At 42.6% G+C, this 26,538-nt stretch overlaps 1 protein-coding gene across 2 annotated transcripts in view; it reads left to right on the forward strand.

The window, feature by feature from the left end:
• The window catches only part of adamtsl3 (ADAMTS-like 3), a 315,217-nt gene that overhangs the window by 35,543 nt on the left and 253,136 nt on the right, over positions 1–26,538 (forward strand). For both annotated transcript variants that reach the window (XM_049561501.1, XM_049561507.1), the window contains exon 3: positions 8,952–9,065. In XM_049561501.1, coding sequence (XP_049417458.1) covers positions 8,952–9,065 — 114 coding nt within the window. The remainder of the gene's footprint in view (positions 1–8,951; positions 9,066–26,538) is intronic.

Below are 26,538 nucleotides of genomic sequence, written 5' to 3' on the forward strand. Positions count from 1 at the left end.
TGACGGCTGTCCTGACACCGTCCTTCCACTGGTGTGTAAACTCAATTAGGGGAACTGCTCTATGCCGCGCTGCACGGCTACGACTCAGTAACTTCACAGCAAGACAACCTGACTCTTTGTCACTGTGTGTGCCTGTGTGTGTGTGTGTGGCCTAGTATGGTCATAGTCCTCTATTGGGATGACAAATCATGCCCCTTTCAGACACGACTTTGTATTTTCAGTGTCAGCCCACTCATGCTGTTCATTCTGACCTTGATTAGAGCTGTGTGGCAGAACAAACAGCTGTCAGAGTAACAGCACAAATGCTCTCACACAATGGGCTGTTTGTCAGCTATTGAAATTATTTGTAGGTGGTCGGAGATGTACCACTGTCTCTCTGCTGCACCAAAGCGAGCGACAAAATATAACAAGCAGTTTGAACTGAGTCGCTTTCTTTAAATCTGCATAATACAATTTTTTTTATATTGATATGGAACAAAATAATAATAGTCCAGTGGTTCTCAGACTTTTTACACCGTGTACCACCTCACAGAATTCAGCTTTAATGTTTTTTTTTTCACTTGCTGATTGGACAGGTGGTTCAGAAATTTACTTGCCCAAAGTCAATTTAATACTTGCGCCTATACAAACTGTTTTTTTTTAATAGTGATGATCAGATAACAAGTTGATGTGCCTTTGAAAAATGGCCTCATTTTATCCAAGTTGCTCTTATCCTTTGTTTTAATGCTCTTATTCATGCATATTTATTTAGTAGTGTCTGTAAGTGTTGTGTTTGGTCTGCATGTGAGCTGCTGGATACCTGAATTCCGAGGGGATCAATAAAGTATCTATCCACCTCTCCATGTAATACCACCCAACTGAACTCCAGTGTGAGTGTCCAATCAGTACTGAGCATTTGCAGCTCCTAACAGAGATGAGAAGGAAGAAGGTATAGCTCACTCCTCAATGTCCTCCATCAGCCTTGGAATAAAAGGCTAGCCCGACATGGCAATTAACTTGCCCCAGGCAATCGGACAACCCATATCTTTGAGCCCTGCCTCAGAAAATATGAGACTCTACAAGTACCACCATTACAACTGATTACAACTGCGCTCGATTCACTGTTGTCTGCTTCAGTTTCCACAGAGCCGCTTGAAATATTCTATTCCTGATCCGCACTTCTCTCCCTAATTGTTCCTTTTTGGGGCCATGATTTCAGTGTTTTTAAACCATGCATTTTGACCTCAGCTTGTGATCTTGCCATCACAGTTTAGCTTGTAACTAATCATGAACGTATGCGTGTGCGATGTTTATAAATGTGACCACAGAGCAGGCTGATACAGAGACAAAAATATAACAGAAAGAGGCAAAACTTACTTTTTTAATAGTATAAATATCTAAAGATTGAGTATTTTCATTTGCAGTCCTTTGGTAGTATTATATGTATTTAAATTCATTAGTTTAATTTTTTAAAAACATTTTGGTGTTTCTTCCAAGTACCACTAGAGATAGCTTGCATATCACCGTTGTCAGTGCACCATAGTTTGCGAACCAGTGCCCTAGTCAATAGGGGTCACTCTTACACCGTATCCTAACAGCAAGCGAGCGTCCAACTATTGTTTCATCCAAGTGGCAACCTCTGGGACTGGAAAATGAGCCAACACAGGAGTACCAAAAACTGCAGTTCCTCTAATGGCCACTTGAGGCTGGCTTCAACAAGTGAGTCAGCCTGGTACAAAAAACAGTTTTGGTCTATATAACTAATTTCAGCATTCATGATAACTGTACAGGGGGTGAATTTGTATATAACTCACCTGTTTAGATTTATCAAGGCTTAAAGTTACACAGAATTAAAGGCGGGCCGTGTCGAGTGACAGACTGTCTGCTGATAGTGAGCTATTGTGATACTTATTGGAGATGACATACAATATAGCTAACTGCAAGTAGACTGTTCTTAGCCTTCAACTCCCTGGCGATTTCCTCCCAGCCAACTGCCACCTTATGCATGTTTTTGTCGTGAAATGGGGAGGTATATATGAATAAATCCTCATTTCAGCCTCATGAATCACCTGTTGCTTGTCACAAATTAACAGAATCGGTGTGTTCAGTTCAACAGTGTCACGCTGCATAGCCCTTAGGGCTGTACCCAAATATTCGGATATTCGTTTCTATGGGTAGGTATTCGTTGTTTTATTTACTTGTTGTTGTTTTTTTTGTAATTTATTTTTTTTAACATATTTTTGTTGGTGCTAAATGTAGTCTTTTTGTTGTTGGTAAATGTAGGTTATCAATGAAAATCAAAACTTTTAAATTGCATTGTTAAAAATGTAAAAATATAATATCGCCTACCAACGGAGCTTGTGTGCACGACACGCTTCAGGGCGGCTCTACAGTGCACGGCACTGCTGATTAACCATTTTATTGCAGCACAGAGTGTCCGCCAGCAACCAGTTACTTGCAGAGGCTTCCTACAACTTGTTTGAATGGTTCCGATTTAATCAGAAGACAAATTCAACAGGATGACTAGCCAATGTGAAAATCAAAAGAAAGCATAGAATAATGTACTGAAGGAGACTGTTGTGCCATCACATCTTTTTTTGTATTTTGAGAGCAAAGATCCGGTCGCCGCTGTGCAAAACTCTGCAATACAATTAGGTCCGAAAAAACCCTGGAGTTGTCCCCCCTGGAAATACAGTTTTGTACATAATAAAGAGTGTGTTTTGTCCTTCATCACTTACATTGATAGCAGCTTTAGGAATGGATCTCTTAATGTCCAGTATGTTCATGAAGAATGGAACAGTAAGCAAAACCTGTTTCAGTTTACATACACCTGGCTGTGGGTTTAAGACAGACTTGAAAAAGAGTGAGCCTCTCCTTTAACGTTGTCTTTTCTATCAACAGTCTCCACCAGCATCAGAAACACGTGTAAGTTACACGTTTGAGGAGATGCACTTTGGTTACGGTGTAGCCTGCAGTGTAGCTGAAGCTGTTACATGCAAAGGCTCTGGAGATACATAATATCCTCAACACACAAATTTCACTTCACAACTCTGCAACTCTATGAAAACGATGCAAGGGGTGATGTTGTGTTGGCGGGGGTGTTGTTTATGTGATCATGGCCTAAACTCACTGTTTACTGTAGAGTTTGTTCGGAGCTGCTCTCATCAGTCTCAATCTCACCTGTTTCCATGAGAAAGCTCTGACAAACCATCAGTGTACACCACCAGCAACAAACGACAAAAGTAGGACCAGCTGCATGTAGTGAAGCATAAAGCAGCCACACAGGGAAATATATTTTTCTCAGGAGTTATTAGAGACAGGGTTTGAATAAGGGAAAGGGATATTGGCCTAAAATATGTCAGGTTGACACAGACACCCAACATGAATGCTACTGTAATGCTTTGGCAAATGTTTGTTATTAGCTAAGACAACTTTATAAGCTGGGGATGTGTGCTGTCTGTTGTTTTTTATTTCCTTCTTCCCACTCGCCCAAAACGTGATTAATACAGTTGTAAAAACAATAGAAATAGCTGTACAGATGAGATGCTTCTCTGCATGCATCTTTTCCTGCACCATGAGCTCAGCTGCACAGAAAAATCCACTTTATTACCTCTTGAACAGCTTTTGAATTCTTTCCTTGGTGTCCTTTACCTTACGTGCCTTACCTCGTGAAGGCACAAAGCTTGTGCACCTGTGTGTGTTTCAGACGATGAAAGGGAAAAAGTTTATTTTAGTTAGTCATGTTCAGACATATGGGCTGTGGGAGGCAAGCTGAGCGCATGGCTGTGTGCTCAGTGGTGAGGTGGGGGGTTGAGGTGTGAGAAGTGGACTCTGTCAAGGCTCAGTCTAAGTGCTGAGGTGTGAATGTGAGCAATTATGAGGTAAAAGGTTAATCTTACCCTGCCATTCTACCAAGCAGACGTTGGGGTGGTCAGAGTTTGACATGTGATACTGCTGTTTGTTTGGCCGTCCACAAGCATATGAATCGTCTTTGTGATGCTTTGGAAGGCACTGTTGTTGTTGACAGGAGCATCAGATGAGAAAACTCTCATGTTTTTCGAGAATTCATTCTTGACCTTGAAAACAGTAATTGACAAAAACAATCTCACGGAAAGGTTCAGTGATAAGCTGGTCTGGAGCTTTCTCCTTTATTCCCTGCAAACATTTGTATTGGCGGGGAGCAGGTTTTTCTTATACTGTGAATGACAGAGAGAGCGGAGTGTGTTTGATGCTGCTGCAGAAATGAACAAAATACCACAAAATTGGGCTCCTGAGGGAGAGGCTGAGTGAGGATGCACTACTTGTGATACATTTACAGTGCACATTTCTGCTCCAAGATGGAGACTAACACAAACACCGGTTTCCATCCAGCTGACCAGCAGGCTGCTTCCTCCAGGTCAGCTGTGAGGATCAGGAGACAGGTGCAGAATAAATGGTGGAGGAACTGACTGTGGGATGCAGCACTATTTCTTTTTCTTTTAGAGTGGCTATAATCAATATTTTCATTCAACCAAAGGCTCATATAACTGCTTGTACATTAAAGGACTCACTGACAGACTTATAGAAAATCACCACCTGCTTTTACAGTTCCCTCCAGTTTATTGGAGCTTCATTATGTTTTTCATTGTTCTGGTTTAACTTTTACTGTGTTGGATCCGTCCCAGTGCTCTCATCATCCCTGTTTCCAGCAGCAGGCAGCCATTTTCAACAAAACAAACTGATTAAATAAAAGATCTGATAAACCCACTGTACTCTACCTGCCCAGCAGCAAACAGCAGACAGACACACAAGCCCCTTTCACACTGCCTGTTAACACTTTCCTCACCAGAGTATTATTTTCATGTTGCCAGGCACTGAGCATTTTCTATCATACTGACTAATCTTTCAAGAGCCACAGAATAATTTGTTCTATGAATATGTAAACAGTAAAGAGTGGACCTTCTGTTTTTATACACAAGAAACATTTTATACTGTTTTATTACATTTCTTTGCTATCAACTCTTGAATTTGTGTATTTTCATTGAAAAACAAAATTTTGGACAGAAAGCTGCATTTTTGTCAAAGACATTTTCAAGGGTTACATTTAATTTTACATTTACATTTTCCCCTCATTTTCTTATTTCAGTTTGAATTGTATAAATGAAAATTATAATAATAGTAATAAAAGTAATGTTTTCTTTGAGGTATAGTGGAACACGTTGTCACGTTCAGTGTTCTGTTGTCTCTGTCTCCTCTTTGGTCGTCCTGTCTGTGTGTCGCTGTCACTGTCATGGAGATCCTGTTTCGTCCCACCAAAACTGTTTGCTTCTTCGTCCAAATCGGATTCAGAATATACTGTAGATCAAAACAGGAATTGTCAGAGTCTGAGTTCATCAACATCTCCACAACTTGCGCAGCCAGAAACTTTTCCGTCAGCGCCCTCATTTTCATGCAGTTTACAATCTGCTACACTTCCATAAACAACATCTTCTTAAGGTTTCCAGCAGATCTTCTTTTTCAAGAACACGGATTGCCGGAATATCTCCTCAGTGGCGGGGATAGTGTTAAAGGTGGAAATATTGCACCTTTATGCCACCTTGCTGTGCTGTATATAATAGGGGTGTCCCCGACTAAGACAGACAGATTTTTCCTTTAGCCGACTAATCGTCGAATCATGTTGTTTTCCCCCTCATTGATTAATGAGCTCATTTGCGTCAGTTTCCGCTCCAGAAAAAAGAGCTAAAACACCCAAATAAACAAATTTAATTCTTCAGTTGGCATAATAAGATAATAATAATAAAAGTAAAAGGGTTATCATTTTATCTTTATCTTTATTCCTTTCACTTCATCAAGGTATGATGCTCTAGATGAGCACAGACGCGCTGCCCAGCCGGGGACAGCCCTCCATTCCGAAACCCCGCCGTTCTGAACCACCCCCACTCCGAAACTGATTTTCAAGTCCATATCGAGTTTCCTGCATCAAACACTGCCGTCCGCTCTCCGGCCACACTCGAACAATTCTGAAATTCGTTGTACTACAAAACCTTGAAATGAACGTTCAACTCATTGTTTTTTATTGAAAATATGTCACTGTCTTCATTTATTATGTGTAATTTTGCTAGCAGCAAACACATTTAAAAGGAGACGCTTGTCAAGTCTTTGTACACGCGCTGTCCGTGGTGCTGCAATCCCCACTCCCGGCTGCACTCCCGGCCGCACTGGTCAGACAGACTAGTGATAATAAATAAATAAAAAATCAGAGTCTATCAAGAAAACAATCAGCGGTGAAATTCGTTTCAAGACACTTCCGGTCAACGAATAATCCTTCAAAAAAGTCTGATTTGAGAGCACGTACCTCCTCCAAAGTGTTTGTTTATGCGCTCCATCACCGTAAATCACCGTAGGCCTCGATGCTGCTCTGATGGTCCTGCAGCGCACTCACTCACCTCAGCTTATTTGGACAGAGCAACTGGGTGATTTATTCATGCGTAGTAATGATTATGCCTACTGATTAAACGCACGCGTCATTTTCAGTTTTTTATTAACAGAAATTAGGCTGATGTTTGTATCAAAATAGGCTATATATCATGAATTACTAGAAAACAAATACATTCTATGTCAAATCAAGATGTTTAGCAGCAGTGAGCACCCCATATAGTCAGAATGGTACGGTCTTGTTTCATAACCACATTTTGCGACGATTCGATGGCGGGACTGGCAGTCGAATCAGACTTCTCCGAATCAAATCACCGAATCATTGACTATTCGGGATTACCCCTAATATATAAGGTGCAATCACATCATGGGGGGGGGGGCAGTTTTCTCACCTTTAAAGTGACATAGAAATAATAGTTAGCATGTTAGCTGTTAGCCTAGATACAGCTGGGGCGCACCTAGTAGCGTCAGACCTGTTGAAACGTAAGTGAAAGGGCCTACTCTTCAAGTGCAAAGTTAGTCCACTAAACAAACTTTTTTCTGCAAAGACCGAGAAGCCCAGCTGTTGCTGCTTGTTCTCGTGAGATTTCAGGCATGGTATGAGATCGCTGCTTGTTCTCACGATATTTCGGCCGCGCTTTGGAAAGCAGAGCTAAATGGTAAACAAACATGGCAGCACACCGGTAAGTTAAGACAACACGTTTACATGTTGTTTTCTATATGTTCTCTGACATTTATCCTAACGATATGAGGCGGTCTTTGTGGAAAAAAAGCTTGTTTAGTGGACTAACTTTGCACTTGAAGGTTGCCCGTTCACTTATGTTTTAACAGGTCTGACGCTACTATGCGCCCCGGCTGTATCTAGGCTAACGGCTAACATGCTAACTATTATTTCTATGTCACTAGTCACTTGAAACAAATTTAGGACGATAGGAGACAGGTTGAAATAAACCGAAATTTCCCTTTAAGCCACCACATGACCTAGTTAAAGTGTTGAACAAGGTCTGTATTAACAGGACAGCCTGCAGGACAGGATCATGGGCTGAACATGTGTGAAATTTTGACGACATGTTAGGCGCGCAGCCCTCTGCGGGAGATTTAAAAAGCAGCTGTTAGCAGTTAGCGGCTAACTCAAAGAAGAACAATGGTTGAAAATGTCCCTAAATTGGGCAAACATTGAGGTCCAGGAGCTCCTTACCCTCCAAGCAGAGGACAAGATCAGCCGCCATAACAGAGACAGTAAATGATTATTATTGCCATTGTTATTGTTTAGAGAACGCTGCCTTATGTGTCGCGCTAGAGGCCGATGCTGTTGTGTTGTCTCACCTCCTTTGCGTCCATGACGCTGTGTAAAACCACACACTGGAGCGGAATGATGCCGCCGTTGTTTGGTTCTGTGTGAAGAGGTGAATGAGGCATACAGTAAGGAAGAGACTTTGTAGCAGCCCTGTAGCGCTGAGCCAACCTGCTACCTTGTTTTGAATGTGCATGTCCTTCTCTCCAACACAGCTTACACTGACCACTACAAGGCCGCAGACCCCTGGTGGAGAGACTGTGGCATATTGTTTGTAGTGTCATGTATATAATGTTGTTTATGTCAATAGTAATATGAAAACTATTTGTTTTTCTTCTATCCTGAATTACATTATTGACATTTCATTTTTTATTTTTAGCACAAGTGTCCTCAGTCGTAGTCATGTGAGTAAAATACATTTGGGTTTCAGAGGGAGGGAGCTAAGAGAGAGTGAAGAGGTTAGTAAGTGATGAAAGTGTGCCAGTCCTCAGACACTCCTCAGGGAAACACATACCAGTGGTACTTCTCCTGTGTCTGTCTCTAAGTGGCTCTAAAAGCCTGCAGGAGACACCAGCCCTGCTAATCTTAATGGTAGATCATCTCTCTCACACACTATTCAAGTGGCCTGGACACACACACACTCTCACACACACTCACACAGTCCCTCTGTCTCTGGGGAGCCCTCTAAATGCCAGATGCCAGTTATTCCTCTCCAGCCTGGGTTAGCAGCACAGTCTCAGTCCCTGTTAGTCTGATAATCAGTCTTCCGCTCCCCTGCCTTTGGATTATGCTGATCATCCAAAAATCCTGCGTGAGACGTGCATGCTTCCTGACTGTTGTGTATAAATCACAGTGAAATTAATAGAAAATATTCAAGTGGAGCAGAATTTATGAAGAATCAGCAGAGGGTTTGGTCATGTAGGAGCATAGCTTTTCTCTCCTGTGAGCTGAGGAGGAGGAGTTGGGGAATGAAGAAGACGGGAGGGGATCCCGGCCTTTTTGGGGAGATGATATCACAGCCTCTGTTTGGAAAACGCCAGCGAGGTCCAGGTTTTAGCTCACTAAATTAACCCAGGAGTGACTGAGATCAGATTTATGACCCACGATACACAACCAAAGGGTCCAGTTGTCCAACTCTACTGTGTGCATCTGTGTGTGTTGATTTCTTATAGCTTTGTTGCATGATGGTGATCTCACTTTAATAATATTCCCGTGCACTTCACCTGGATACTGACTGACTGAAACTGTGTGTGTGTGTTTTCAGTGTGCAGAGAGTCAGACTGCAGTGTTCCTGCCAGAGTTCGCCCTCTCACCTCAGGGCAGCTTCATGGAGGATGCTACAGAGGATCAGTTTCTAACCTACAAATACGACGACCAGGTCAGTCCCACACTCTGCACTGTTGCTGGACCAGAATGGGTTGAGTGTCGCCAGTTGCTGTTAATCACTCCTACATTGTTTCTTTACCTACATGTAATTATTTAGGCTTTTTCATCACAGATAAATACAAGTCCGAACACAGGGAACACTGTACTATATAGACTATATTGACAGCAGCCCAGCATGCACTGGGGCGTTTTGCAGCTGAGTGTGAATGAGCATCACCACCTCCAAGTCTGAGGCCATGGTTCTCTGCCCCCTCTGGGTTGGGAGAGAGTTACTGCCTCAAGCGAAGGAGTTCAAGTATCTCTGGGTTTTGTTCAGTGAGGGTAGAATGGAGCGTGAGATGGTTCAGCAGTGCAGCGTCTGCAGTGATGTTGGCGCTGAAGAGGGAGCTGAGCCAGAAGGCAAAGCTTTTGATGTACTGGTCCGTCTACGTCCCAACCCTCACCTATGGTCATGAGCTCTGGGTAGTGACCGAAAAGATGAGATCGCAGATACAAGCGGCCGAAATGAGTCTCCTCCGTGGGGTGTCTGGGCTCAGCCTTAGAGATAGGGTGAGGAGCTCGGACATTTGGAGGGAGCTCGGAGTAGAGTCGCTGCTCCTTCGCGTCGAAAGGGGTCAGTTGAGGTGGTTCAACATCTGATCAGGATCCTCCTGGGCGCCTCCTGTTAGACGTGTTCCAGGCACGTCCAACTGGTAGGAGGCCCCGGGGCAGACCCAGAACACACTGGAGGGATTACATATCTCATCTGGCCTGGGAACGCCTCGGGGTCCCCTAGGAGGAGCTGGAAAGTGTTGCTGGGGTGTCTGGGATGCTTTACTTGGCCTGCTGCCCCTGTGACCTGGCTCCGGATAAGCAGATTGAAAATGGATGAAAATGGATGGATGGACTATATTGACATCTGCTCATGGAGAAGAGGCTAGTGGTGCTAGGTGAGCTAGCTACAGATGTATGCTTCCTTCTGTGGAGTGATACAGTTGGCAGGTGTAGTTCGGTAGAAAGAAAATAGGTCCTACATGAAACTGCTCACAACAATGTTTGCTGATTATCTTGAGTTGTGATTGCTAGACGAGACATTACTGTTTGTTTTTGGTGCTCAAAGCAAAGTAAAGTGCCATCTAGTTCCATCATATTCAAAAGATGGCAGACATCTCACACCAAAACAATCAAGATCGATAAACGGCACTACAGGTAAGAGGAAAAATATGTATTTTTGACTTTGTGGTGAACTGTCCCTTTAAGGTTTTAAAGAACATTTGCATCATGTCAAAGACAGTCGAAAAAAAATGGGAAACAGAAACACACATTCTCATTAAAGTGCTGCACTCTCAAAGGCACACATGCTTCAGGCCCTGTGTAGGTGTTTGGTGTTAGTGTGAGCGGTGTTGCCTCAGTGCGGCAAAGTGATTAGAAGCTACAGGTTGAGTAACAGGTGGAAGACTGTCAGCTCTCTGATCTACATCTCCTTCACTACAACAGGCCGCATTAGCTGGATGTGCTAACTGATGCACGCTCCAGTTGTTTCTCCTCGGCAGTGCGCTGCAGGTAGCAGATCTGATGTGTCAGCAGTGTTGCTTCCTGTGTTTTCCCCCCCGGGATGGTTAATAATGCTCTCTCACATTTTCTAGTTCACTTCTGTTCTACATTCTGCTTCGTGCACACACAGAACACCAGCTAGCAGATCAGCGAGACAGGTGGTGCTCTGAGCAAGGTCCTCTGGGGCTCCCAGGCGTCCACAGCATTACAATCCAAAGAGGATCTGAGGTGTTGCTGTGATGCATTATTTCAGTTGACGCAAGAGACAGAGAATGCTTACCATTGACACTTTTACAATCCTGTCCCCCTCCTGCCCTAGGCACGTGGTCTGAAAAGAAAGAACTATTTATAAGCAAACACTTAGGTCAAAAGGTCTTAATGAAGACTTCTGTCTTCGTGTGATGCTGTGAGATTGTGTGTCAGGTGAGATAAGTTGTTGTATTGCCGATGTTGTCTTAGGTGAGGCAATCCTTCAACATATAGATAGCAAGCAGTTTGAGGTGTTGATTTTCTCTTAGAGCCTGTTAGATACTCCTTGTCATGTTGTTGTTAAGGTTGCTTTAACATTAACACACAGTATATTCCTTTGTGTCTATATTTATCTCCGCCGGGAGAAGCCCGAATGGGATCATGTGTTTGATCTTGTGCTTGGGAAAGTGACTGAGTGTATGTATCTGTCAGCCTACAGCTAATCTCACAAACTACTGGACCAATCTGCCTAATATTTTGTGTGCATATTTATGAATGTATGCTCAAGGACCTCTTGTGGTGGCAGCAAGTAACAGTTGTTGAAAAACCTGTCTTATTGACTCTTTTGACTGCTGAGTCCTTACTCGTCTTAACCGTTCCGTAGAGGTCACTAGGGTTGCAGCGATATACTGGTTTTAAGGTACACCGTGATATAAAAGTTGATGGTTATACATACTGTGTACTTTTGCTTACGTACAATATTAGGAAAAAAAAACACAACTGGACTTTAAATCCCCTTAACTTTAGGTATTTTTTAAGTGGAGACTGTTTACACAAACTTCCATTAACAAAATGTTTCAAGTTTAAATTATAGTAGTAAAGAAATTGTTTAACCAACAATAGCCCCTCTATTTTCATTCCTTTAAAGGTCATTTTGACTGATAATAAGATAAATTCTTTAATTCCGCGATACCGTGAAGCTGCGAAATTTACTGAGACAGTTATCGTACCACGAAAAACAATGATCAACAACATTACGTAGGTAGCAAAGCATGGAGCAAAGGGCATTTCTGCCAGTCCACTCAGCTAAAAACAACAAGCCTTACTGTCTGTTGCTGGAGACATTTTGACCAACATTCTTAGAAATGAGTGGTCTCGGTTTGAACTGGAGCATCTGCAAATTAAATCCATACCTGATATCTTATGATCCAACGAAGTTAGGTATAATACGAGATGAATCGGTCAACTTATCTTTTCTATCATTTGACTGGAGCCTGGAGGGACAATTCCACAGGGTACAGCTATCTGCATGTATTGTCTAGAGGAGTGGTTCCCAACTGGTCCAGCCACACGGTCCAGATTTCTCCTTCGTCATTAGCTCAAGGTCCACACAATTAGATATATATTCAGCATCATACTTGCGTTTGGCCATGCCGTTGAGCTACTTTGCTGTCTCTGTCAAGTAGTTGTTAGTTAGTCACTCACTCTACAGCAGGAAACTGCACTCCAAAATAAAAGCCCTGTGCCAGAAATTTGCTGTACTTCAAAATAAACAAGCCTGACATGCTTAGGAGTCACTTGTGGTCCATTCAGAATGGATCAGCGACCCACCAGTTGGGAACCACAGGTCTAGAGTGGCCACGATCAGCACTAGCTCACCTCTTGGCTGCAGCTGGAACGTGGCCACCTGGTGGAGATCTGCTTTCTTATGAGTGTGCTTTTCCAGTTATAATGCTGATATTTGACTGTTGGAATTTGTATGTGCTTTCCCCTTCTTTCTGCAATTCAATTTTGATTATCTTTTTAAAATTACTGTCAAACTTACCTACTTTTGCTGATTTATATACGCCTAATTGTTGAGAAATTATGGTCTTGTATTCGTATCTATTTGGCTCATCATGGGATGTTGAATTTTTCAGTTGGATGACACAGTTAGCATCACTTAGTTAGCAGTTAGCATCCACTTAGTTTATCCTTTGTTACACTAAGTTTGCTTATATTGGGAGAGCGTTTTGGCCTCGAAGGTTACTCGTGGCGATATTTTTGTTACATGAACAAAGACTCACTCAGAGCTTTCTGACTTCCCCTCCCTGTCTATGACCCCCAGCCCCAAAGCCCACTGGTTCCTATTGTGAATGTGTAAGTGGCTAACAATCGCTCTATAATAAATGGCTTCGTATAAACAAAGGCTAAGTCATTTCCAAAAGCGGCTGGCCACTACAGCTTTTTATCAAACCTTATTCAAAGAGGAGGAAATGGAGCATTTGTTGGGGGCTGTTTTCAGTGATGGATTGATATACAGTTGGGTCTCCAGTGGGTATTTGCTGCAGCAGGATGGTGTGTGTGGGACTGTGTCAAAACAAACTACAGTGTGTGTGTGTGTGTGTTCATGGTAATGAAGGAACACGTCACCCAGTGCAACAGTGTGGCTCCTTGATGTATATTTAATAGTTTGTGGACAACAATGGAGCCCTACAGCTCAGAGGACGATGATATATCAGGCTGTGGATACACACAGCACTTGTTAGTTTATACATTCACTTTTGGTTTGGGACTGCACATAGGATTTGTTCACAAAAAGAAAAATATACAAGTAGAATACCACCGGACTTATTCTCTAATTTGTATGGATGCTGGGAGCTGCTTCTGTTCTCTGTGATTAGGGCGTTCTTCCCAGATCAGATTGATGCGGTGCCATTCGTGAGTGAGGTGTTTCTTTTTAATTTAGGGGACTTGTCACTGTATTGCATTGATGATTGCAAACAGTGCCATGCGCTGACATTTTGTGGGGCATGTCCTCAAGTAAAAAAAGGGCATCTCTTTCAAATATGCCTGTGCCAAAATTGTTTTGTGTGCTGCAAAAGCGCCCTGCTAGGAGGTTTCTATGTGTTAGGGATGCACCGATCCGATACCTGGATCGAATATTGGCCTCAATATCATCAAAACAGATGGATCGGGTATTGGAAAATGCAACCTATACCAGAGGTGATCCTTTCCCTTTAAATCTATTGCGATGCGAGCTACGTCATACGTCATGGAGCGAAGGAGAGAATCTGCTGTGTGGAGGTATTTCACACTATTTCAACTGCTGTTGTACAAGTGTTTATTGTTGTTAACTATAAATAGTTCATCATTGCATTAATCCGTTTCCTCTTGTTTCATTGTATCTTTGGAAAGAGCTGTGTAGTCATCAGTGCCTGATGCCTCAAGTCTTTTCTGTTCTACATGTAAAGGTATACAGCTTTTTAGGTCAACCATGGTATCGGATCGGTATTGGCTGATACTCAAAGCCACAGCATCGGGATCGGTATGGAAACTGAAAAAGCTGGATCACTGCATCTTTACCATGTGTCTTCTGGAACCTGAAGAGCTCTTGGGGCCTTAGAACACTGTTAGTTTTGTTGACGAAAACTATGACAAAAATATTTTGTCAACAACCTTTTTTCATTTTCGTTAATGAGACCAGACGTGACAAAATGTTCGTGGTGGACTATCAGACATTGAAAGCTGATAACAGCTGTGCTTGAAATTATCATCAAATGCTGCACGAGCATCAGGCTGATAAACTCCAGTAAATAGTCTGTTTCGCTAGCTAGCAAAAACACTTAGACTGGAGCAGCGTCCTCTGTTGGTGCGAGTTGTGAGCTGTAATTCAGCAGTAAATAATCAGCCGTGTGTGTCTGACTGTGGATGGTGGAGCTGCTGAATGGATTTGTGGAGTTTGGTTGTTAGCAGCTAGCTCTGCTTATTAGCTGCTGTTGTGAGAGTGAGCTGTGATTGGTGTGTGACTGATAAGATAGAATGATCCAATCAGCTGGCTGTTTGCTGATTACAGCTGGGGTGTATGACTTCCGTGTCCTGCGTGAGTAAACACAAAGCTTTGTCTGCTGTTAGGCATGATGGTGGGTTGTTGCCTCAGTTAGGCAGGCTGTATGTAGATGTTTTATAGTGGTTTAATTTCACAACAGAGACAAACAACACAGAGGCTTAGGTCAAACACTATCATTACCTGGCTGTCCATGAAGACAGGTCAGGGACACGTGGAGGCTGTACTGCAGGGTGCTCGATTTGTGTGTGTTATCATCTATAGTGTCTGTGACAAAGGAAGCTGAAGAGGGAGGGGACAGCGGCTCAGCTCTAATGCAGTTATCGGGCATACAACAGGCTTTTAATTGAGAATTGATGCCATGAGCTAAATTTAAAAGCTAAAATGTAAAAGTATTACAAAATGTCTTGCAAAAAAGGCACTTATCAAGTCAAAGGCCAAAAGGGCAGGTGATTGAGCACTACCTGGGGTCTATGTGTGCACGTGCCTGATTACAAAACCACTGTCAAGAAGCCAAAGAAATGTTCGGTATTTAGTCACTACCACTACCTCAATTTCTGCTTTCTAAATGAGCGGACAAGGGATGTAGCAAGTGTTCAAAATCAGCTTTGCTATGGCTGCCTTGTAAAACAGTTGCACTGTGTATATTTGGTCTTTAAAATGAGACGGGAGTTGCTTCAGGACAAAAGAAAAGTGAGTTGGTTTAGATTTTGCAGTCAGAGCCATTCCTATTCATTTTTCAGTGAATGCTCACATTCTCTGATGCACACTTTGGAATACAAATTTGAATTACCCACCCACATCCGCACTAAGCTGGCATTTTAAGAGAAAAACCCCAATTTAAAAGGTTGATCACAATATCTGTTGGCTCAGCATGGTGGGGAAGCTGAGTTTAAGGATTGTATTTTTAAAGTACTGTAAGTGTTGGCAGTGTGAGTAGTTTTAGTCTCATATTGAATTCCTGCAGAGTTCTGTGTGCTTTGATGGGGAGAGCCAGGTAATTTTCTCCTCTCTGCTGTTTGAAAAAATGGCTTCAAAAATGCAAATTACGCTGAGAGCATTTCTCTACTTTTTATGCAACTCTGAAAATTAAACCGGTGTATGTTGTGTCAAAGTTTATTGGGTTTAGTCACACACTCAATGCACCCATTCTTTTCCCTATAACTTCTGTAATATGGAGAATTTTTTGATTCAATAAAGCGGCGCAGAGCGGTAAGGTGATCCATCTGGCATTGGAGTGTGGTTAATAAGGAGATCTCTCTTTGGACACACAGCCGCATAAATCAGGTTAACATCTTGAGAGTACACTGTGTTTTGAAAGCCTCGCAGCTGACAAATATCGTACAAATGATCCCTGACGAATCACAGAAACCTTGTTTGGAGAGATTCTGCATGGATAAGTTTGCCTGGAGTGCTCTGGCCGTCTGCAGTGGTCAAGGTTGTTGTTGTATTGCTGTGTGCCAGAGTCTCGCATCGAGGCTGCACAAAGGTTGAGGATGTGTCTCTAAGGAAACGCCTGAGCCCCATGCATGACGCACTTCCTTCTATAGGGCTTTTACTTTCAGAAAAGGAATGAATATTCTTCTATAAATGTCCGTCTTTTACTGCTCTACTCTCCTAAGGGAGATGGACTCTTCTGAAACATTTAACAGGGCTCTTCCAGTGGCTTCATGTGGCTCATGTTATCCAAGTGTGTGTCACTGGAGTGTAAGGACTGAGCTAACAGAGGTACAGGCACAGACAGGAGATCTCTGGGTACACTGATTTATCTTTGGTGGAATGTTTTCTGCATATCAAGTTTGTGATTGGTGATGCATTTGATCATGTGTCTAACTTTGTACTGCATGGTGGGAGTCATTGATTTGTTGCTCACCAGTATCGTGGTTATGATCAGGCTTTTGTGATGTGCATATAAACATCATGTAATGTTAAAATATTTCATTGGTCACTTAGCTGCAGAAAAACAAAAAACAAACGTAAAACTCTACTAAAGGCTGCACCTTGTCAAAATAAAACAAAACCTATATGACTGGACCAAGTGTGAATTTAATTTGAAAGGACAGACACAGGAAGTGCCCACGCTCAGCAGTCAGACAGGAGTCAGGTTAATCTCCAGGGCTGGTACCTGCGGTTATTCCACAGGCTAGTTAATAACATGTCGGGCAGGAAATCCAAAGTGTGGGATCATTTTGAGAAGGTGAAGGACGAACCCAAGGTGATATGTAAACTCATCTTCATTGGTCGACTACAAACATGACGCATCATCTGAAACATGGAAGTAGCTACATGCCCATTAGCCCACAGCGTCATTAACAGGCGGCTCGCTCAGTGTGTGACGTGCACTTGGAGATAAAATATAGGCCTATATTAATGAAGGTTCATTAGTACGGTTTGTATTTCTCTGTAATGTAGCACAGTGTTAACAATGTTACTGATACTATTCTTTCTCACACCTTCAACTCAAACCACCAAAATATATCATTTAATAAGTAAATTAACATCAGAAACATGTGGGCGACTAATGGACCTTAGTGACGACTATTAGTTGACTTGGAAAATTGTTAGTCGGGAGGGTAGCCCTACTTCTGAATATTCATTAATAACAGCATATACTGGACTGGACATCAGGATCTGGAGTTTCAAGCCAGTGTTGAAAATGGAAAATTAGATTTGTAAATCAAAACAAAATGAGGCAGCTACATTCACTCAGAACTGTGGACAATCAAACCATTTTTGTTACTAAACGTATCCTCTGGCTCTAGTTACTGATTATGTCCGTCCCTCATCCTCAGCCCTTCCCTTGGAGCCCAGACACTGGTTAGAGTACAAAGGAAAAATGACTTATTCAACTGCAAACATAAAATTGCCCACATGCTAGTCCTGAATAAAGACCTGGTAAAACACGTTGTGGTTGGGTGGAACCACCTGCACTGCAGTAGCTCACATGGTAAAAACATCATCATGTTTTCCACAGCATTAAGTCCATCAGTAGGCTTTTAATGTGAAACACTTTGCAGGAAGTGTTGGGTTTCATTAACAGTAGTTCAGCATCGATTGAGAAGTAGAAGTGGCTCAGTTAATTAATTAATTAATTATTAGTGAGAGCTGTTGCTTTAAAATGGAGAAACAGAGAGCAGCAGTGTTAGTGCTGCGAAAATGTACATTACACCACATTTATCAAGACAACAGAAAAACATGGAGGAAGTGTTGAGTGGTTCAGCCTTTATCATTTTAATTACTCCTTCAAGCTCTGGATTATTTGCAGCTCATCATGCAGCGCTCACTGTGACAGTTTGTACTGAGGAGAGGCCACGTAAGATCATTCATGTCACTGAGCTGTGATTACACCCGTATGAAAACAGTCTTAGAAGACGCAAATGTCAGACATATTTTCTCATCACGTCCTTATTAAACACACACGCACACTGGCAGCAGGTGGAGGTGGAGGTGACGGGTCATCTGTGAGGCGGAGCGGGAGACCTGGGGTGATTGTTGACTGTAGCATGTGTGAGCTGTGTGAGCTGCTTGAGGAAGACAGACACTTAACCACAGCCGACAGAGTCAAGGTTGACTTTTCAACTGCTTGAACGCGTTGCAGGTCACAGTTCAGACAAAACAATCAACAGGTCAGTGGAAGTGCAATCACTTTCTCTGGAGGCAGCAAAAAAAAAACCCCTCAATGTATAGACTGTTGGCATTAGTAAGTAACAGTGGCCACTGCAGCTCTCTAGTAAGGTGGTTAACAGCCAGTTCCAGTTCGCAGCTCTGCCTGACGTGCAAAATGGAAGTTGGTTCCCTCAGTCCAATGTGTGCCATACCTTTGGGGCTTTTAATTTGAAGATTGAAAGAATAAGACCCCATGTACACCTGGTATTAATTGACATGTGAACCTTATCTGCATAAAGAAGAACACATGTTGAGGCAGGTGTAAATGAACGCAGAATGCATTGCAGTAAAACATGACTTACTCAGCTCGACAAATAGACTGCATAAAATGATGAGATATATAAAAATGAACCCCCCATACAGTTGCCATGAATGTTGAAATAAGCAACTAGTGGCCATTCCAAGCATTGCAGTTTTTGGGACTCAGTGGTTGCCACTTGGTTGCCACGAGGCTGTCTATGAAACGTCGCCACAGTCTGTGAGTCAAAGCCATCCCTGACTGAAATCGTACTAAATTGAATTTCTCAAAGTCAGACTAACACACCCAGATAATGTGATTGATTGATTAAATTCCTCCTGCATGTATACAGTCAATCAGGCGCAAACTGGCCGAGGCGCTCTGAGCATGCTCCAAAGTTTCCACCGCAGCCCTTGACCCGGAAGTCAAATAGAGTGTGCCAGTAAACCCGGAAATCCGTTAGCGCTTTCAGCACTTCCGGTTCTCTCGTCTAAAAGTCAATACGTTTTTTGAATGGGATTTTGGTAAAATGCTTCAAATAAGGTCTATGGTTAACAAAAGCTTAAGCGAGTTTCAGGTTTTGTTCTACGACATAAAACACATCAGTAAATACCCGACTTGTGAATTTTGAAGCTTTTACGTGTTGTAAAAAAAGGCGGTTGCTAACAAGTTGCTCAGTACGACTACAAACCCTGTCGGGGACATTAAACGTCATCACCCCCGAACAGGCGAGAGTGCTGGCAGTCCGCCATTACAGCTTCTTATTTAGCTTAAACAGTCCGATTTCCCCATTATACAGTGTTCTACGTGGAGTAGTCATGTAGTCCGTTAAAGCCTAATGTTAGCTTTTTACTTCTGGCGATCGCATTTAAGCTTAAAATGCGGTATGAAAGGTGTTCATATGTGAAGATTATCTCGCTGAACAAAACCTGTAAGTATCATAAACTTGTGTTAGTCACAGAGCTTATTTTCTGACATAATCCAAAACGCAATGCAAAAATCACATTCACTTTCTCTTCCGGGAACCAGCGCGATGCTAAACTTCCGGGTTTTGACGTCAGCCCTGGCTGACACTCTATTGCATCAAACAGAAGAAGAAGCTGGTAACAACATGGTGAAATCTACATCCAGAGCCGTGCATTTTTGGACAGACGAAATGTACAGAGCTGTAAACTTGTCCACCATGATACCAGATAGCTGCTAGCTAACCGTAGCTAACTTGTTTGTCAGTTGTTTGGTCTGTGATGTAATAGGTCAACCAGAAAAAGGTCCAGTACCAAGAAGCTGAAAGGAGTCGGACATACTTGGGTCAATAAATGGACTGCTTGTATACTGGGACAAGGTCATGGTATAACCATAACTCAACTAAAATGTACATGTAAATGAGATACATACAAAACCTTCAATTTAATAGTTGACAACTAACTGTGCATTCACACCAAACGTGATGGACGCGATGAACGCCACAAGTTTCCATTCAAAATCAATGTAAATGACGCGATGACACGCGATGTCGCTTCGGGCAACACGTCTCAGACTATAAGAGCGACGCGATGAAGCGGTGACGCATCCATCGCATCCATTGCCTCATCGCGTGTGTCGCTTGAAGTTGAAAAATTTGAACTTTTCAAGTGACATCGCATGACGCTGTGCCGTGACATCCAATCAGCGTTGATATCCAAACATTCATAAAGAAATTATAAGCTACTAACCGGAGACAGATGGACAGGCGCTCTGCAGCTGGGATGGAGCGCCTGTAGTTGGTGTCCAGGCGGGAGATCCTCGCACCGATACGGGCCAACAGGTCTTCAAACTGGGCCAGTGTCAGCCTGAAATACCGCTGGAAACGACCGTCATCCAGATGCAGCTCTTGCAGGAGGTGATGATATTCACCCAGCTGTGTGCGTTTCTGGAGGATATTGTGAACTCAGACACGGCAGCATTTGGGTCTCCGATCCAAATCAGATGCCCACAACAGATAAAGAGCAGCTACGGTAGTTAATTCAGCCATGGTTGATGAGAAAATAGCGGGAGGTGAAGAAAATTGCGGGAGGAGGGTTGCGTCATTGCGATTGAAGCGACGAAGCGATGATCAGAAAGGTGACATTTGTGATCAAGCGACACGATACTTGCTTTACAGGCGATGACATCACGTCCATCGCGTTTGGTGTGAACGCACGGTAATTGATTAATCCTTCAAGTGTTGCAGCTCTAATCATCAAATGTCTTGTTTTGTCTGACCAGCAGTCCAAATCCCAAAGAGATTCAGTTTAATATCCCATAAGAGAAAAACGGCTGAATTGAGACGCTAAAATACAAGGATGCAAGAAGTAGCTTTTACATGACCTTTGGTGTGTCACGTGATCCTCGCTTTGCATGTCGTAGTGGTCCCTCAGGTGAATCCTGCATTGCTTCCATTTAAAAGGAAATGCGCCATGTTTGGTCATAATAATAAAGGTACGTGATCAGATGTCATTATCCAGAAATCATATGGTGTCTAAATGTCTTAAAACACCATATTTGTAGGACAGAACAGCAAAGGCTAAGAAAAGTTGTCGTGTTTTTAATTGAAGTTCATTTGGGATTAATACAGCCTAATTAGTGTCTGCTAAATACTGCGCTAGCCCCTCGAAATGATGCAACATTGCGAAAGGCAAAATCAAAGTAGTGAAAGAGACCTCCTTTTTTTGTTCAAGACCTTGTGGCTGCAGACAGCAATATAGATGCAATCAGAGTCTCATTCAGAATAAACCAAGGTTTCACAGTGTCGAGATCATCTCACAACACTCTGTGTGTGTGTGTGTGTGTGTGTGTGTGTGTCTTTTCTCGGCGAGGCTGTTTGCACACACTGTGACTGTAATGTGAATGTTCCTCCTTATCGTCTGCCTCTGGCAAAGCAGCCTCAGATACTCACTTATATTAAAAACAGAACCAGTTAGCACACGAAAACAAGTCAAATTGCATTCTGCGCGTCTGCTGTCACAGCGAGGAGAGAGAGTCGACTCACAGCTCTGGGCTCGCCATCATCTCCTGAGGTATTATTGGACCCAAGTCATATAAATGCAACGTCAAGGCATGGTGTGTGACCAGCTGTGTTGAAATGCTCGAAAATGAGTTGTTGAGATGTCAAGCTTTTACAGCTCAGGCGCCAGTTCTTGCCTATTGTCTGACAGAGGCCTGAGCCACAAATAGGGAACATGACGCAGGTAGGAAGACATCACAGCAGGGCAGCCAGCAGCAACAGCTTCATCTCAGGCTGTATTTCTGTCTCTTTCTCTCTCTGTTTGTGACTTACCAAAGGCTGTTTTCTCGTTCCTTCTCCCTGTGCATGTTTCATATTCTCTGCACTACTCTTTTAACTCTGTCTCCTGTCTGGAAGGGCAGAAGCACAAAAGAGCAAAAGTGCCTCAACTCATGTTTTATTGCACAGCCTTGATACATTAATAGGGATACATGGGAATAAAAAAATGTCTAGGATTATGAGTTTGCTGTCCAGTCATAATGTTTTACCTGCATTGGAGGGGAAGGAGACAGTCAGTGACTAATAATTCTATCATGTCCCTGAGGTCTTCGTACAATACACGCCTGCTGCCTCAGACAGAGTTAAATCTGTAGCTATGCACGCCGCTGGCTCAGCTGCATTTCAACGGAGGCAGTCACATCCATCCTGTCTATGTGTAACTGATTTAAAAAGGTGATTTGAGAAGATGGATGAGAGCGATGCTGGAGATCGATGGCAACTGGTGTTGAGCCCGGAGAGGAGAGTGAAACAGGGTGTAATGTGGGCCATATTTTGTCTGATTGGAACCCAGTCATCAAACTCTTCACTGAGGGAGGATTCTACACTGAGACTGAGCTGCATTATTATTTTGAGCCGGCATTCTACGTTAGTTTTAGTTGTACAAACTCTAAAATTGGCATTTTTCTTTATGACATAAGCGCAATGATGCAAATGTAAAAAAAGCTTAAGCATCACAGCACTGAATTCAACTCAGATTGCATAAGGAATGAGCAATATAACAACATGAACAATATAAGAAAGAGGTGAGAGGAGGGAGAGCGGCGTGCGTGATGCTTGTTTACTTGAACGTTCATGTGTTTTTTGGGGTGACAAGAGGAGAGGATGCAGATGTAGTCTCTCAAGAAACTAAAACTGCACCAATGTGGCAACATTTTGGTTTTGAAGCCGATAAAAGAGGTGTCTGAACTGGCTGCAACTTTCAGTGGAAAGTTCTGTTATATCTTTTTTTTTTTTTTTTTTTTTTTAAGATTTTTTTGGGCTTTTTGCCTTTATTGATAGGATAGTTAAGCGTGAAAGGGGGAGAGAAAGAGGGGGGATGACATGCAGCAAAGGGCCACAGGCTGGATTCGAACCCGGGCCGCTGCGGCAACAGCCTTGTACATGGGGCACCTGCTTTACCCACTAAGGCCACGACGAAGTTCTATTATATCTTTGACTTGCTTTAGAAGCCCTTTAGTGGACAAGGACGGCTGATTCATGAAAGTGAAATGAGGAAGTATCTAGACTATACCTCCTTATTTCACTACAACTACCTTAACACAGTGGCAGCTGTCTGGAGGGAGATCACCAGGTGCTGAATGTTTCTGCAAAGGAAAATGACCATCACTAAAATCAAGCTAGGCTAGGCTAACGGTATTTGCTTTTAGCTATATTATATGTAATTTCCAGTAAATATCACAATATAAAACATGTTTTTGATTTAAAGAGTAATGATACAAAAGTAGGACAAAAGCAAATAGGCTACTTAATCATCCGTTAAATGGTTACGTCTCCAGTCTGATCTTGGGTGCGCAGCCGATTTAATGGATTAAGTGTGGACAGAGAGCTCTGATGTTACGTGATGCTACGCCATAGTCAATCAATACATTTCTGTTTGGACACAGCCGTCACTATGTTCTATATGTAGTTTGCAGACGCAATTAATGCCAATATTTTTTTAGATTTAAACCTGAAAACAAGTCAGTATGTAAACTGTGATAGAACAGTTTGTGTCATCATTTCCTCATTCATCTTCATTTTCTCTTTCAGATGAGTTTATCTAACCTGAGGATGTGTTTTCAACATGCCTCACTGCTTAAGTTTCTCCACCAGACTTAAAGGATAACTTTGGTATTTTTCAACCTGGGCTCTATTTCCCCATGTGTATGTGTGCGTATGATTCACAGGTACAACTCGTTCTAAAATTGGTTCAGTATTGAGGGAGGCGGATGCAGCCGGCAGCCGCGAAACGAGCTAAAACGGTAACGGGGGCAAATGCGTCCCGTATAAGTTTGTGCATTAAAAGTGCTTTTTTTCGCCACTGACCAGTTCAGATCGCCAGTGCTCTCAGAGCTGAGAGTTTTACTGCATCAATTGAAAACAATGGTTCGTGTTTGTGCTTATCCAAATTGCAAGAACAGGATGTCGCGCAACACCCCGTACAGCTTTCACAGGCTGCCTTTGTCGGACGGCGAGATGCTGAAGTTGTGGCTAGTTGTGCTACAAATGGATGCTAACACTCCTGTCCAGACACTGCGCCTTGCAGACCATCGGGTCTGCAGTGCTCACTTCTCCCAACATGACTACTGCCAGCCGAAGAAGAGAAGACATCCAATCCCAAAACACCTCTTCCTCAAGAAAAGCTGTCCCACGAGTAGAGAGAGCTACAGACACAGTGGAGGTAATGTTATATAAACAATGTTCGAAATGCTTAGTATGCTATTTAAGGAGATAACACTGGCGATTTGAACCGGTCAGTGGCGAAAAAAAGCACTTTTAATGTGCAAACTTATACGGGACGCATTTGCCCCTGTTACCGTTTTAGCTCGTTTCGCAGCTGCCGGCTGCATCCGCCTCCCTCAATACTGAACCAATTTTAGAACGAGTTGTACCTATGAATCATACGCACACATACACATGGGGAAATAGGGCCCAGGTTGAAAAATACTGAAGTTATCCTTTAATGGCAGCTATGTCCCCATGTTCCCAAACCTCAGGACTTAACTTGCTGATGTTGTTCTTACTAATAGAAATAATGGCTTAAAGTATTTAAGACCACTGTTGTAATAAAGCGGACCTGTCCTTTACTGTTGTGGATGTGCACCACTTAAAGAAACCCTCCAGTTTAATTGCACTTGTTCCTTTAACCACCAAGTGGATTTATTACTGTACTGTCTATGCTGACACCAGCAGTCAGCTGTGCCTTGTACTTATTTAATTATGTTCACACACGTCGTTACTGGAAAATTGGCCTCTTGGGTGTTTTTCTTTTTATTAATGCCCTTGTGCCTCTTTGACTTTTCATTGCCTTCGTCTTGTAATTGAGCTCTAATCTCCTGAGTTTGAAAAATAAGCAGCAAGTTTGGCATGATAACCTGAAAGCACAGGAGATGCCCCTGCAGAAAGCAACAGGACAGACTCTGCAATTAAAATTTTTGGGTTCTGGTTGACATCTTTGTCAAGTATAGGTGAGGTATTTCTTCTATTCCCTGCTTCTTTTGACAATCATCGTCCTCTGTGGGGAACAGAGTTTTAATACACTTTTTTTCCGAATGTCATTTGCTGGTGACAAATATCCAATGGACGTCTTTTCCTGCTGTAAATACAAGGAGGGCGGAAAATTGCACCTGGAGACAATCCTGCTTGAAGACTTTCTCACTGAAGTGGAAAAGTCTCACGTGGACTGAAACTCTGTACCATCCAGACAATAATAAACACACTGACGAACCCATTAGACAAAGTGCCCTTAGAAGTCTTAGAATATGCTTTACTTATCAATAACTGCTAATAAAATATGACAGGGCTGTGTGGTGGGAGGTTTGCCTGGCATGAGTGGACGTGTCCGCAGCCAGCTGAGGCACCGAGACAGACAGGCTATTGAGTGCTTGTGCTGGAGCAGGCTTTCTAATGGCAGTTAAAAGAGAAACTGTGGTTGTGGCCTAATGGCTCTTAGCTCTAATGCTTATTTTTGAGGTGACACATGCTGGAGACGAAAAACCCTGCAGCCACACTGTGGTCTGTGGTGTGAATGTGTGCGTGCGTGTATGTGTGTGTAATTCGGCCGCTTGCTGTGGGTTGCTCATAAATGCTGCTCCGTGGTTGGCATATTGATTTATGATGATGAGATTATAACTCTGCGCACACTTGAGTGCCAGTCCAGCCTGTTGGATTCTGGAGTGTTTGGACTGTGTGTCTGCGCGTATATGTTTCTGTGCGTGCTCTGTTCATTCCTGTGAGCTCCCTGGGATCGGTCTCTGTGAGGAAAGAAACGTTGTGAGGAGTGTTTTTCAGAAACTGTGTCTTTTCTGTCTTGGTACAAGGAAATACTTTATATATTTTGATGATACTGCAGTTATTGTGCATACAGCCTCTAAGTGGACATTTCCAATGGCAGCACAGACAACTGAGAGGCAGCAGTTCTGGGAGATGAGCTATCAAATTCTACTTTGCACTGCTACCTTGTTCACTTGTTTTCGCCTTGCTGTATTTGTGTTGTTCTGCACTGTGTCCGAAGTGTTTGGAGCTTCATTTTGGATACCTGCTGTTTATGTCCAGACCTCACCTGCACACTGTGGCCATGAACATCATAAACATGGCAAAATCAGAACATATTAAGAACATACAGGCAGAGGGCAGAGTCTTTACAGATAAATACAGCACCACATACTTCTAAAGGTTGGTATTTTCTCTAGGGGGAAATTACGGATACTCCCAGAATTTAAGTTTGGTTCAGATAAATTAGAAGTTATTTTTGAGTATGACTATCTTGGAACATTATTTAATTTTAATGGACGATTTGATAAAGCAATAGCCAAGCGAGTTAAACTAGCTAAAAGAGCTTTATTCTCCTTGGAAAATAGAGTTACTGGATTACAGTTACCTGTTGATATACAATGTGAGTTATTTGACCAGCTTATAGTGCCTGTTCTTTTATATAGAAGCGAAGTTTGGGGATTTCATAAATTTGACCAAGTTGAAATCTTCACAGATCTTTTTTGAAACGTTTACTTAAT

The sequence above is a fragment of the Epinephelus fuscoguttatus genome, linkage group LG2, assembly GCF_011397635.1.
Source record: "Epinephelus fuscoguttatus linkage group LG2, E.fuscoguttatus.final_Chr_v1".
NCBI classification, from domain to species: domain Eukaryota; kingdom Metazoa; phylum Chordata; class Actinopteri; order Perciformes; family Serranidae; genus Epinephelus; species Epinephelus fuscoguttatus.